Consider the following 14063-nt stretch of genomic DNA (forward strand, 5'->3'; position numbering starts at 1 on the left):
AGAGGAGATAGGGGAGAGAGAGAGAGAGAGAGAGAGAGAGAGAGAGAGAGAGAGGAGAGAGAGGAGAGAGAGAGGAGAGGAGAGAGAGAGGAGAGAGAGAGAGAGAGAGAGAGAGAGAGGAGAGAGAGAGAGAGAGGAGAGAGAGAGAGAGAGAGAGAGAGAGAGAGAGAGAGAGAGAGAGAGAGAGAGAGAGAGAGAGAGAGAGAGAGAGAGAGAGAGAGAGAGGGAGAGAGAAAAGACTGCTGTCTCAGCCCCTGGCAAGGACATTCTCTGACTAATTACTGTTAGCAGTATTGCCCCTCCCTCCCCCTCAGCTAAGGCCTGTCTATGTGTATGTTGCTCTCACTCGACACCTCTGCACCCCCTCAAGGCACAGTTTTAGGGCTCTGCATTGTGTGGTGTTATTGTCAGTTATGGAGCATAATTGTCGTTGACACAGACAGGAACACATGCTGTTGCTTCAGTCAAGAAAATGTACTTAAAGGTGCACTGTGTAGGAAGTGGCCAGAAAAGGTATTGCAACTACCGTGCTCATTGAAAATATTACGCAGTGCACCTTTTAAATGTGTTTTGTGCATGGTGATAATCCATGCCCAGTCATTTGGATAATTATGTGTTTTTGTTATACGTTTTTATTTGCTTGTTTGTTTGCTTTAAACATGTAGAAGCTGGGTTGTTCAAAGTTTGCTGAGATTTCCATGTGCTTTAAAGTTGCTGCTACTGACCGTAACATTTCCCCAGTGCATCTAACATGATGGACTTCTCCTCATTCGACAAGAAACAGCCTCTGCTCTTCTGCTCTTGATCAATGTTTTTCCTCTCAACAAAGCGGTGCATTATGTTATCTACACAAGTTCAGTTTGCCTTTGTATGGATGCATTCCTCGCTCCACTGCTTCTCTTTAGAGCATGCTATATTTGGTCAGGCGCGGATTATCCCTATCTATATCGGCACTACTATCTCTCATACTCCTCCCCCATGTCATGTATCAGCAGCACTGTCTCTCTCTACACTTCCCCCCATGTCATCAGAAAGAAGGATGCGTCTGCAGTGTGTAGAGAAGCAGAGACACAACAAACTCTGTCTGCGCTGCTTGTGGTCCGTGAAGTGTTTTGAAGTTCTCTCCTGTTGTTTGCCCCTGTGCTCTGCCCTCTTCTTGCTTCCTGGCTAGTGTGTTTCAGTTCTCTATGTCCTGTTCTCTCCCCCTCTCTCCATCTCTTGTGCTTTCTCTCTTCTTGTGCGCTCTCTCTCTCCCTCCCTCCCTCTCTCTCCCTCTCCCTCTCTCTCTCTCTCTCTCTCTCTCTCTCTCTCTCTCTCTCTCTCTCTCTCTCTCTTTCTCTCTCTCTCTCTCGTACTCATACTTAAATCTTTCCTTCCTGAGCTTGTACTAAACCTCCCTTCCTTGCCACTCAATATCTCTCTCTTTTCTCCATTACTCTTTCTATCTCTCCTTCCTCTCCTCTCCTCTTCTCTCTGTCTGTGTCACTCCTCCTCCCTGCTGTCCCTGGCTGTGTGTAGTCTGTCTCTGTGGACTCAAAGGACAATAGAGCTCTGAGGAAGGTACACCACTGTCCCCACTGCCTTTTACCCCTTATCAAACCCTCTTTCCAACTCCTCTAAAACTTCCCTAACATCTCCAGCTAGCTCCATGCCTGTCCTCTGCCTGCCTCCTTCTCAGCCTCAGCCTGTTCTCCTTCGTGTTGAGATTTTTTCCTTTTCCTCTATCCTCCCCCGTTATCTTTTTTTTCTCCCTCCTCCCATCATCCCCCCTTTCCAGACCCCCTCCCTTCCTCTCCTCCTCTCCTCTGCTGCCTCTAAAGTGCTGCAATCTAACCATAACAGGAAGTTGTGCCAGCTCAGTGGCGCAGGGCAGGAGGCTGCAGGAAAGGCCCCAGTGCCGCCCACGTCAGGGGGCCACAGGGGTGGGTGGGGACTGGGGAGGGTGGCTGCCCTAGAGGCGCTGCTGGGGCACCTCCATCTCCCTGCACACCCCAGGGCACGGCGGCGGCCTTCTCTACCGTTTTGCAGGGCCAACTCTTCAAAGGTTCTCCTGGCCGTCCTGTCATAGGATGGGAGAAGAGAAAAATCTACTTTTGAAATGAAAATGAATTAATTCTCAAATTAAAACAACAAATGAGCACATCTCATATTTGAATGTAGTTCTTGTGCCAGATGTTGAACCACTTGAAACCAAAAGAAAAATAATCCAGCAAAATCCCTTTGTGAACTGGCCCACCAAAACCAGCTTCCAGGTTTACTGGTTCATTATTCGTTGCCCTTGTTTTGCTCATGTGTGAGTTTTAAAGTGCAACAGTGGAACATAACGGCCCTCTTGGGTTGGGTGGGTCCGTCAGGGATGTTTTACTGTTGGCCCACGTCCTGCCTCCCAACTCTTTGGAGTTCCTGTAAAACCCGACAGGAATTTTATCTTCACTAACCTCTGTTTGTGTTTGGTGTTGCTGCCGCTCTAACCCACGTGGTTGTCTGCCCAGTTAACCCAGGAAGTGCGCTCAGCTTTCTGTGTATATGTGTTTGTGTTTTGTTTGGGTGCATCTGCTGGGTCTGTTCAGTGTGTACTGACTGTCTGTGCTGTACCCGCTGACTAGCCTAGCCTAGCCTGGCTCTGTGCTGTTCTTTACGCTTCCTGGAGCATGAAGTGTACGTGTGCGTCTGTCAGCTGGCTAGCTTTTTGTCAGCCTTTTGTCTGCATCCGTCATGTTCCCTATTGGATTCATTGGGGCAGGCCTACTTTTTTTTCTGTGCCATTTATAAATGTAATTTATAATTTTGATATTTTTCCCCCTTCCCCCTGCCCTCATTTATGTCTTTGTTTAGTCTGTTCCTCTCTTTTTCATTGGTGTCTTTTTTTGTTGTTGTTCAACCGTCCAATCAGGCGGAGGAGCGCCATGGCAACGTGGAGGAGCGGCTGAAGCAGTTGGAGGCCCAGCTGGAGGAGAAGAACCAGGAGCTGCTCAGGGTGAGGGGTCAAGGGGCAACACTAACGTGTCACTTCCTGTCAATCATGTTATCACATTCAGGGCCAGAGGTCCTGACTGTAAACATACATAGACACAGACCATGACTATACATATGGATATGTAAAGATATGTTTGACATGTAAACACGTCTGTGGCCCTGGCAACGTATGCTGGCATCTCAACTTTTCTTCCCGTTTCCAGTGTTTTGCACATGCATAGTATAACTAGCCTGTTGTCTATGACCCTTTGTAGGGAGTCGTCTCTGCCTCGTCTTTCACCCGGGGCGCGGGGGGGGGAGGATAGTTGTACGTAAATATTTGTGTGCCTGTCAATCTTGATTTGTCTGTGTTGACGTCCTCTGTCTGCCAAAAGGCCCGGCAGCGAGAGAAGATGAACGAGGAGCACAACAAACGTCTGTCGGAGACGGTGGACAAGCTGCTGTCGGAGTCCAACGAGAGGCTCCAGCTCCACCTGAAGGAGAGGATGTCGGCCCTGGAGGAGAAGGTACCGTTGGAGCTCTGACTCGGGTCGGGTCGGATCAGGCAGGCTCTGCTCTGTTCTGGTCTCAGTTGACGTCAGTGATGGGTAACCTGGATCCATTAGTTTATAATCCAGTGCCACATGTTCCAAATTACTGGTCCAATTCAAACAGATGATCATTCAAACAGGCATTCATCTGGCTGAATTTGACGGGCAAAGTGACCTCATTAGTTTTACAATCCAGTGTCAACTTTTCCAAAAGACCTGATTTTGCCCATCACTGAATGAAACCCTCTCCTAGCATGTTAGCACACTGTTGTGAGTGATGATGAAGCTATGCAGCTCAGTGCATGGGATGCGTCATTCACCCAAGCAACCATTTTTCATAATGCGTTTTAGTTTACTCTGTGTGAGCGAATGTGTGATGTTAAACCATGTGTGTTGTCTTTTTTTCCCGTCATTAGAACACGCTCATTCGTGATCTCGAGCACACTAAGAAGCTGATCGAAGAGGCTCACCATGAAAAGGTCTGTGGATGTAAATTATGCTTATTTCCTTGAATCTTACTACTAGTGTTGGACATGTTTAATTAATTCATTAATTGAATGCAATCAATTTGTTGTTGTTTATTTTCCACTCCCAGGAGCAGCTGCTAATCCAGATTGAGACCATGAGGGCTGAGAATGAGCAGGGCCGGAGCAGGAGTAACTCAATGCTGCACGGGTGAGTGTGTACGGAGCCACTCGCATGCCGTTGTTGGTGTGCGTGTCTCTGACCTTAAGAAATTTTCATGATGAGCTCCCAAAATAAAACAGTTTTTTTAAAGAGCATATTATTATCAATGATGAGCAACCTCAATTGAGAAGGTTACATTCTAGTGCCACATATTCAAAATGACCTGATTTTACCTGACCAAATGCCCTAATTGGACAGGTACTGTAAAACAGGGTAATTTGGAATATGTGGCACTGCGTGCATTCTAGCTTCTGAATCCATGTTGTCCATCACTGATTGTTATATAACGGTAGAAAACTCTTTCTGAGCAAAGGCCACTCACTGACTGCAATGCAGTGTAATGTTGTATAGCATGGCTGTTTTGTGTTGGCAGACTTAATTTTATGCCACTGCCACTTTCCTGTATAACGTTGTCCCTGGCTTGCACCCAAATGAATCACCTTTGGGATTCATGGGCACACTGCTGTTGTTTTTAAAATGTACTACACAATTGACTGTGACTTAATGGATTCATTTTCTCCTGCTTCTTTGTTTGCAGGCGCTCGCATTTGGGCAGCACCCCGGACTTCAGGTACCCGGTGTCGGCGTCCTCCATGATGGACAGCCACTCGGAACACTACAACAGCGCCCTGGTGCTGCGGAGGCCACAGAAGGGCCGTGTCGCCGCCCTCAGGGACGAGCCCTCCAAGGTGAGACCGGGCGGAGGTGACAGTAGAGCCCTCCGCTTAGCTAGCCCTGGGCTGTGTTGGTGGAAGACACAGATTTTACTCCCATATTTTACATATGCATACTGTAAGTGCCCATGTCCCTGGCAGTAACCTGGGTCTGCCGTAGTGTTTTTTTCCCACCTTTGGGTAAATATTTGGCGGCTGGCCGTCTCCTTCATGGGTATATTCTACATTATAGTATGATTACATTCAGATTAGACACCAGGTCGATAACACAGTGGTAGAGGGCAATCACACAGCAGAAACAAGCCTAATCATTGCCAGATATTCATAAACTGCTCTGCCGACTCCCATCATGTCATCCATATTTCTTTACCACAGCTCACTGTCCTCAAGTGTACATACAGCCATTCACCACATGGTAAAATGTGTATCACATAAGGTATTACAATAAACAACAAGGAACGGAAGGCTGTCGAACAGTGTATGAAATATTGAGATCATTGTTTTTCAGTCTTACAGCAAGTCAGTATTTACTGAAATATTTAAGATTTTTCCATAGACTATAATGTCTTGCTTAACCTTTTCATGTTAAACCGACTGTGATGTGTGCACACTTTACCACTTTCTGTGCGCTATTCACATCGACTCTCCAGTGCCCAATCTCTAATGTGTTCTGATTACTCTCCCCCACCCCACCCACATTGACCTGATTTCATTTTAAATGGTGAGCCTTTGTGTTTGTGTGTGTGAGTCAATATTGTATCAAGTTAGGATTCACCATGTTCACATGTCTCTTCTCCTTCCTCTTCTCTTCTCCTCTGTTTCTTTTATCTGCTTCTTCTTTGGACTACAGAGGCATGTAAGTGGTGTGGTGTTCCTGGCTTTTCTACCCTTTTTCCTGTAGCTAGTGTCCCCCTGTTGTCTGAAGTTGTGTCCCCAGTTGCTTTGCCGCAGCGGTTGCATGGTTTGGCTCTTGAGGGTCTTGCCATTTAAAGCAAATGCTTCGCTGCACTTTTACGGCCCCTTTTACTCTCTCTGCACCATGAAATACACTCAAGTCTCTACATCAATGTAGAATTATGCTCTTGCGCTGTGTTGTAAGGGTTGGATTAGGCTTAGGGTTGCTAATTTTGGAAACTGTGCAGTATAAGTACATAATATGACACTTTTAGGAGTGCTCAATGAATGTGCTGGGTAAATCCTAAATTGCCTTTTCATAATTCATCAGGATTAGTTTTAGACTTCCCCAAGTGATCTGTATTTTTTTAAAGTAATTTTGCTGCAAAACGCACTTGACTTTGGTCAGAAGAATAATTATTAGTTTATTATTTTGTATATATTGATGAAAAGATCTAATTTTGCATGAGAAGCATACATTTTGGGATTGCACATTGGACCATTATATCAGAAATCAGGAGTACTCAATGAATGTTGTTTGCAGATGCCCTCTCATCTGGTGTGGGAGATGAAAATTATGTATTGGACAAGTGTCTGTGCTCCTAAATGGCTAGTTCATAATTCCTCTGGACTGCATTTTAGATTTTCTTTGACTGAAAATGAAATGATTAACCCTTTGCCGTTTGGGTCGCCTCCCCCACCCCACCCGGCAGGTGCAGACGCTAAACGAGCAGGAGTGGGAGCGCGTGCAGCAGGCCAACGTTCTGGCCAACGTGGCGCACGCCTTCGAGAGCGACATGGACGTGTCGGACCTGGAGGACGACCGCGAGACCATCTTCAGCTCGGTGGACCTGCTGTCCCCCGCCGGCCAGGCCGACGCCCAGACCCTCGCACTCATGCTGCAGGAACAGCTCGACGCCATCAACAACGAGATCAGGTGCGCCGTGCTTTTCGTGCATGTGTCTGTCATTGATGTTTTGACTCAGTCAGTCACGGGATGGTTGGCTATGCAAAATGAGAAGTAAATCACCATATACTGCGCAGTTCAATTGCCATTATTGGAAGATACCGTATAGGAAGGAGAAGGACGAGTCTGCACTGTAGATACCGCTTTTGTTTCCTTATTCACATTTAATTTGGTGACCTCACTTGCCACTGTTGGCTCTGCTGCATTGTTCAGGTTTTGACTGTTGACTCGGCGGCTTTCTGTTTACAATCCACCTTGCGTTTGACTGATAATTTGGTTTCGATCAGACCCAAGGCGGATTTCGTAAAAAGTCAGTCGTTGTCGATAAAGAAACCTGGACATCTTGAAATCCGCCTGTGAAGTGGGTTTTACGCCTCAAGTTGAACTTTTTTCTACTCAATCCGCCTGGAGCGGACAGTCTGAAAATCTGCTTTCCGCCTTGTGCTGGTAGTCAATGCAGAATACCCTCACATTGATCAACGAACAGTAGAAGGAAAAAAAATCCTCCTGATACTGTGAAATCCCCTTTTGGTGCGCTGGCAAGCCTTAAACACCTGTTGATGTTGTCGTCCGCAGGATGATCCAGGAGGAGAAGGAGAGCACGGCGATTCGTGCGGAGGAGATCGAGTCGCGGGTGGGCAGCGGCGACAGCCTGGGCGGGCGCTTCCGCTCCATGAGCTCGTTGCCGCCCACCCTGCTGCCCCCGGGCCACGCCGACTCCGGCTCCTCCCCGCCCGGCTCTGGGAACTCCACCCCCCGCCGGGCCACACGCAGCCCCAACCGAGAGGTGGACCGCATGGGGGTCATGACGCTGGTAAGGCCTCCACTGTCCACCGCCCGCACTACTACCCTCATCTGGAATAGACATTCGCATTAATCATCACAGCCATAATGCTGAGTAATGTTCGTGAAAATCCATCATCCAGGTCACATGAAAACTCATTCATCCTGGTCATATTGGTCAAAGATGTTAAGGGGTCCAGTTGCTGACCCCTTACCTCCTTTGGCTACTAGCTTATGAAGAAGGCTTGTAGATTTTAGACATTAAGTAATTATATCCTCTTGCCATTAGTTAGTGCAGTGTATCAATATCATGAAGTGCAGTCTAACAAAATCTGCTACACCTAACCCTCAATGTGCTTTAACTGTACCTTGGAGTTAGGGTTGTGGTTAGTATTGGGTACAGTGTGAGCACATAAGATTAAAGGTATTTACATTGCATTGCAATATAAAGGGACTGCTAAAATAAACTATTATAACAGGCTTTATCTTTCCATTAGTGCCACTCTGCCACTGATTGACCATCAACTTTGCTCTGTTTGTTGGTCTGACCAATCACATAATCCTAGACTCTTGTGTGAAACATCCATTCACTACACAATGCACTGAAGTGATTGCGTCAACATGTCACTAAGAGCCTGTTAAAACAATCACTGTTACTATCATTTCATGGTCATGGTGCTCGTGCATGTACCATCCAGTTCCAAAGCTTAATTTCAATTTTTTGATCACAAAATGAATGCTGACTGCATGCTGAAACGGACCTCATCCCTATTTTGTGTATAATCCATTATATTGTCACGCCATCCCTCTGTTGTCTTCTGTGATTGTGTTGGTCCATGTCGCCGAGCATCGTGTGTCGTCATCATCATTAGAGTTGTGACCGTTTCCCCATCCCATGTTGTTGTGTTGCCCGGCAGTACTGCTATGACCCATACGTCATCCAGAGCTCTCTCTCGCACCACCAGACTGTAGCTTACCTGCCCTACCCCACTAACACTCCACGCTACAGCTACCCCTGCTTCTTCCAGGTACCACACCCCCACAGGCTCATCCTCCGGCAACCTGTGTGTGTGTCTCTGAGTGTGTGTGTGTGTGTGTGTGTGTGTTCCTGTGTTACTCTGTCACGGCTCTAAACTTGAATTCCTACTGGCTTAACTGCCAGGGATTGGAGTCGCACACTCTCTTATCTCTGCACTTTGGAAGTTACTTAGCTCATCTTTAAAGACCTTCATCTTTAAAGAGCCATCTTCCAGGCCCTGCTGCTCAAAATGTTTTCAGCATATATTTTTTTCAGAGGGAGGTCCTGAAAAGAGTCTTTTGTAAACCTCTGAGCCCCCCCCTCCTCCTCAGCTTTTCCTAATCTTTCTTCCTGTCTGACGGATCTGTGCTTAAACTTTTTTTCAACCTCTCTCTACCTCTCCTTTTCCCCTCTTCTCGCTCTCGCTCTCGCTCTCGCTCTCTCTTTCTTTTTCTTTTTCTTTCTCTCTCTCTCTCTCTCTCTCTCTCTCTCTCTCTCTCTCTCTCTCTCTGGGATCAAAGGAGGAAATGAGTGATTAGGGCTGCCCGAGGCAAGGACAGGAGGAGCTGTAGCAAGGCGGCGTTTATCCTGGAAATGCCAGAGGTGAAAGGCATGCAGGAAAGGAGGGGAAATATCGTAATAATAATAATAGAATGAAAGTACGCCCCCTCAACCAGTTGCAATGAGCAGAGCGGAGTATGAGAGTTAGTGTTCATTTGTCCAGCCAGGTGTATGTGGCGTATGGCCAAAGCCTGACCTGTCATGATCCTGTTTCGGCTCAGTATAGAGAAAGAAACGGACATCGAGATACAGAAAGAAACCGAGAGAGAGCGATAAAGAGAGAAACGCAGAGTATGACTGCAACAGGGCCCTGAGGATGAGCCAAGCTTCCCCCAAACCCTCCACTCTGACGTGCCTGTCTGTCTGCCTGCCTGCCTGCGTGCATGCCTGAATTCTCTGGGTCTGCTCTGCCTCACCCCTCTGCATGATTCACTGACCGCCCACCGTGTGTGTGTGCGCGTGTGTGCATGTGTGTTTGCATAGTTTTGTTATCAGTGAGTATTTATATGTGCCTGTGAGAACAAGTATGTGTGTCAGCCCAGTGTTCAGTTGTGAGTGTCTTAATGGGTGTGTGTGTGTGTACCACAGATGTATCTGTCTATATAGAGTTTATCCAGTTCTAAAAACTGTCTGTCTGTGTGTCTTTGCTGAGATTTTTCTGCCTTTATCTCCCTCTGGTGTGCCGCTCCCTCCTTTCTCTCGTTTTCTCTCGCCCCCTCGTTCTTTCTCTCCATTCTATCCTTCTGGCCCCCTTAGTCTCTCTCTCTCTCTCTCTCTCTCTCTCTCTCTCTCTCTCTCTCTCTCTCTCTCTCTCTCTCTCTCTCTCTCTTCCTTCGGCCCTTTCCCCTCCCTCTCGTTGGTGTTCCTCTGCTTTTCACGCTCGCCGTGCCACTAATTTGCTTTTTTGTCTCCTCTCCTCTGCCTCTCATGCTTCCGACAGCCTAGCGACTTGCGGAAGCACCGCAGGAAGGTAATTTAGTGGGAACGCTCTCGGGGCCCCAAGCCCGCCCTGACTTAATCAGCCACACGCCCCCACACTCACTCACACATGGACTTGCAAACTTGTAACTATGTCACACATTTACTACACACACACACACACACACACACACACACACACACACACACACACACACACACACACACACACACACACACACACACACACACACACACACACACACACACTACTATGTATAGGGCTTATCTTAAATGGTTTATATACAGTGGGGGTATTTTTCAAAGATTGCCTTTGCTTGGGCTTTTCTTATTATCTGCTTTGTTCTTTGGTGATCTGGATCTGTTTCTATATAGGACTACTTTGTGTTCATTTGGTTTTATTAGGTAACTGTACAAATTGCATTTTTCTGTCTGCCCTTTACGATGTGACATGAAGAGAAACCAATCGAGTTAACAGGGCTGCCATCCATATGGAGTTCCAAATTGAACCTGAGGTTGCCAGCTGTTCCATAGCAGCTTTTTCTTGTTCATAGCATTTGTTACTGATTTATATTAAAAGTCTGTGGCTACTTTTGATGCTTCACCACGACCCTGCTGTACTTGTTCTGCCTTCTAAATTGGGCTGTTACATCCATATTGCTGTCATCACTCCCGATCCCTGCTTAAACTGCCAGCTGGCCATTGAGAGACGTAAAGTCTCTACAAAGATAACTTTTACTCAACGTAAATCGTTGTAACTCCATGGTGCCGTTCACATACAGGTCCTTCTAAAAAAAAATAGCATATTGTGATGAAGTTCATTCTTTTCCATAATGTAATGATAAAAATTTTACTTTCATATATTTTAGATTCATTACACACCAACCGAAATATTTCAGGTCTTGTATTGTTTTAATACTGATGATTTTGGCCTTCAGCTCACCAAAATTCCTATCTCAAGAAATTAGCATATCATGAAAAGGTTCTGTAAACGAGCTATTAACCTAATAATCTGAATCAACAAATTAACTCTAAGCACCTGCAAAAGATTCCCGAAGCTTTTAAAAACTCCAGCCTGGTTCATTACTCAAAACCGCAATCATGGGTAAGACTGCCGACCTGACTGCGTTTAACATTGAAGTCAATGGCAGTGGCATTGCATGACAGTTATGGAAGCCCAGATATCCTTGATGCTTTGCTGTCAGCTGTTTTTTGTTTTTTTGAATCTGGTGATCCACACTTCCTTCTTCATTATACCTCATAGATTTCCATACCAAGTTTTGGTGCTTTGGTGTTATGGGCATTCTGTGTAATGAATCTAAAATATATGAAAGTTTAATTTTTATCATTACATTATGGAAAAGAATAAACTTTATCACAATATGCTATTTTTTTTTAGAAGGACCTGCATCAAGTAAAATGACAAAATAGGATCACTTTGAGCGATCTGATTCACAATGAGAACAATGTCAGGCAATCAAGAGTTCATAAGAATGTGTAGACGTGACACACTCTGCTTGCTTAAGTTGACGAGAAGTTGATGTTTTTGTTGGTCATTTAACAAAAATCTTGTTGTATTATGCTACTTTTACAGTTGTTATACTAGATGTGAACTACCCTATGAGGTATTTTTCATCTCTGTTTCTCTTCGGCTATAGTTGTCATAGATGTGAACTACCCTTTAAGACTATTTTTTTATCTCTGTCTTGGGGTGCAGTCTGAGCAGGATGACAAGGCCACCATCCGGTGTGAGACGTCGCCGCCCTCCACCCCGCGCTCCATGCGCCTCAACAAGGGTGCCATCCACGCTGCCAGTCACGAGGACATCCGGGACATCCGAGGGTGAGTGACGCAGGGTGAAAGGTCACTTATTTACGGCGCTCCTCGAACAGTGGTGTACATTATTTGCATATTTATTTGTGCATCTCTCTTCATTTTTGTCTCCTCATTTCAATAACTTGTGTGTGTGTGTGTGTCTGTCTGTCTGTCTGTCTGTCTGTCTGTCTGTCTGTCTGTCTGTCTGTCTGTCTGTCTGTCTGTCTGTCTGTCTGTCTGTCTGTCTGTCTGTCTGTTTTGACCCCATTCCTCCCCGCTGTAGTATCGCCGCCCTGCAGGACGGCCAGGGCAGCAACCCCAGCAGCAGCAACAGCAGCCAGGACTCCCTGAACAAGGCGGCCAAGAAGAAGAGCATCAAGTCCTCCATCGGCCGCCTCTTTGGCAAGAAGGAGAAGGGACGGCCGAGTCCCCCAAGCAAAGACTCCAGCCTGGGTAAGTAGCGTCCTGCACTGCCCTCGCCTCTGCTGCCTGGCTCTGGTTGGGTTGAGAATTGCCCCATCCGGGCTTCAACCCAGGCCTCAAGGGTTTCAAATGAGGCTTCTGACTGCTACACCAGTGCCAGGCTGTTTGGCGTGACTGCCAGTGCCTACACACACTCCTAGAGATGGTCAGACCATCTCAAAAGCTTTTAGGGTCTATGAGCCACAAAAACGCCAACAAATTCGGATGTTTAAGATTATCCGACAGTTGGAAGACATTTCATTCCAAGCAACATAATGCGGATCATGCCATTGAAATATCACTCCTCAGCGTAGGCAGGCACACGTATTGCTGTTATTGGCACTAGGTGTGTGTCTGTGTCTGTGTGTGTGTGTCATTGTGGTGTTAAGGACCGTGTACATGTGTTCTGTCTTCCCACAGCCGGCACCCCTGAGTCGGAGAGCTCTCCAGACGCCCTGGCCCTCGGCAAGCTGGGCGGCCCCTCAGACAAGAACAGGAAGCTGCAGAAGAAGTAGGTGTTCCACTTCCACAGGTCTGAGGGCGATTACAGTCACAGTAGGGAGTTGGGTCTCTGTGAGTGCATTCCAATATGCGACCTTGCGTCCTCCACTTGTGCTTGTGGCCGCACGTTTTGCTGAAGACCCGCCTCCGTGGAGAAAACAATTAAGTTTGCCCGCTGTCAGCCTAGCCTCAAAAATTTTTGGGGGACTATTCTTCATTCACCATCCAGTTTGCAAATGGGAAAATGACTTTCTACAGTAATTGAGCTTTTGCGAGATATTGAAATATAATGCAATTCTCAGTGATATCATCACGACATATTACTTCCTCGTACAAGGCCACAAGCACAAGTGGAGGATGCAAGGTCACATATTGGAACACACACTATGTGTCTCCCTCCCTCTCAGGATCTCCTCACATACACACATTCATGGAAACTTACTAGCTCCACTTCTGCATTGTGGCGTCCCAAACACACAAAGTCCTTAATTTGGGATATATGGAAATGTGGTCACTCAGGGCCACAGGGTGACGAGGGAGGTGTGCGTGTGTGCGTGTGCGCGTGCATGTGCGCGTGCGTGCGCGTGCGCGTGTGTGTGTGTGTGTGTGTGTTGCAGCGTGTGTGTGTGTGTTGCAGCGTGTGTGTGTGTGTGTGTGTGTGTGTGTTGCAGCGTGTGTGTGTGTGTTGCAGCGTGTGTGTGTGTGTTGCAGTGTGTGTGTGTTTGTTGCAGTGTGTGTGTGCGCGTGCGCGCGTGCGTGCGTGCGCGCGTGTGTGTGTGCGTGTGTGTGTGTGTGTGTGTGTGTGTGTGTGTGTGTGTGTGTGTTGCAGTGTGTGTGTGTTTGTTGCAGTGTGTGTGTGCGCGCGTGTGTGTGTGTGTGTTTGTTGCAGTGTGTGTGTGTGTGTGTTGCGGTGTGGTTACAGGGTGAGTCTGTTGCTAATTTGATGAGATGAGCTGCAGAAGCAGAGAGACTGATGTGTGACAACAACCTCCTCCCAACACCACACCTCCTAGTGCCTCACCAACCCAATGCCCTTTCTCCCCCCCTTTTCTTGTCTCCTCTCTCTCTGTCTTTGTTTCTCTGTCTCTCCGTCTCTCTGTCTCTCTCTCTCTCTCTCTCTCTCTCTCTCTCTCTCTCTCTCTCTCTCTCTCTCTCTCTCTGTTTTGACTCTCTTGCCCTCTGATTGTCTATAAATGTATCAGTCTTTCTATTCTCTCTCTCTCTCTCTCTCTCTCTCTCTCTCTCTCTCTCTCTCT

At 46.9% G+C, this 14063-nt stretch overlaps 1 protein-coding gene across 4 annotated transcripts in view; it reads left to right on the forward strand.

Annotated features, from left to right (window-relative positions):
- The window catches only part of ppfia1 (PTPRF interacting protein alpha 1), a 64299-nt gene that overhangs the window by 37234 nt on the left and 13002 nt on the right, over window positions 1–14063 (forward strand). For all 4 annotated transcript variants that reach the window (XM_063189230.1, XM_063189229.1, XM_063189232.1 and 1 more), the window contains exons 10-19: window positions 2894–2977; window positions 3351–3482; window positions 3923–3985; window positions 4102–4181; window positions 4732–4882; window positions 6475–6698; window positions 7305–7542; window positions 11747–11871; window positions 12128–12297; window positions 12727–12817. In XM_063189230.1, coding sequence (XP_063045300.1) covers window positions 2894–2977; window positions 3351–3482; window positions 3923–3985; window positions 4102–4181; window positions 4732–4882; window positions 6475–6698; window positions 7305–7542; window positions 11747–11871; window positions 12128–12297; window positions 12727–12817 — 1358 coding nt within the window. The remainder of the gene's footprint in view (window positions 1–2893; window positions 2978–3350; window positions 3483–3922; window positions 3986–4101; window positions 4182–4731; window positions 4883–6474; window positions 6699–7304; window positions 7543–11746; window positions 11872–12127; window positions 12298–12726; window positions 12818–14063) is intronic.

Source organism: Engraulis encrasicolus, chromosome 22, assembly GCF_034702125.1.
Source record: "Engraulis encrasicolus isolate BLACKSEA-1 chromosome 22, IST_EnEncr_1.0, whole genome shotgun sequence".
Classification (NCBI taxonomy): Eukaryota; Metazoa; Chordata; class Actinopteri; order Clupeiformes; family Engraulidae; genus Engraulis; species Engraulis encrasicolus.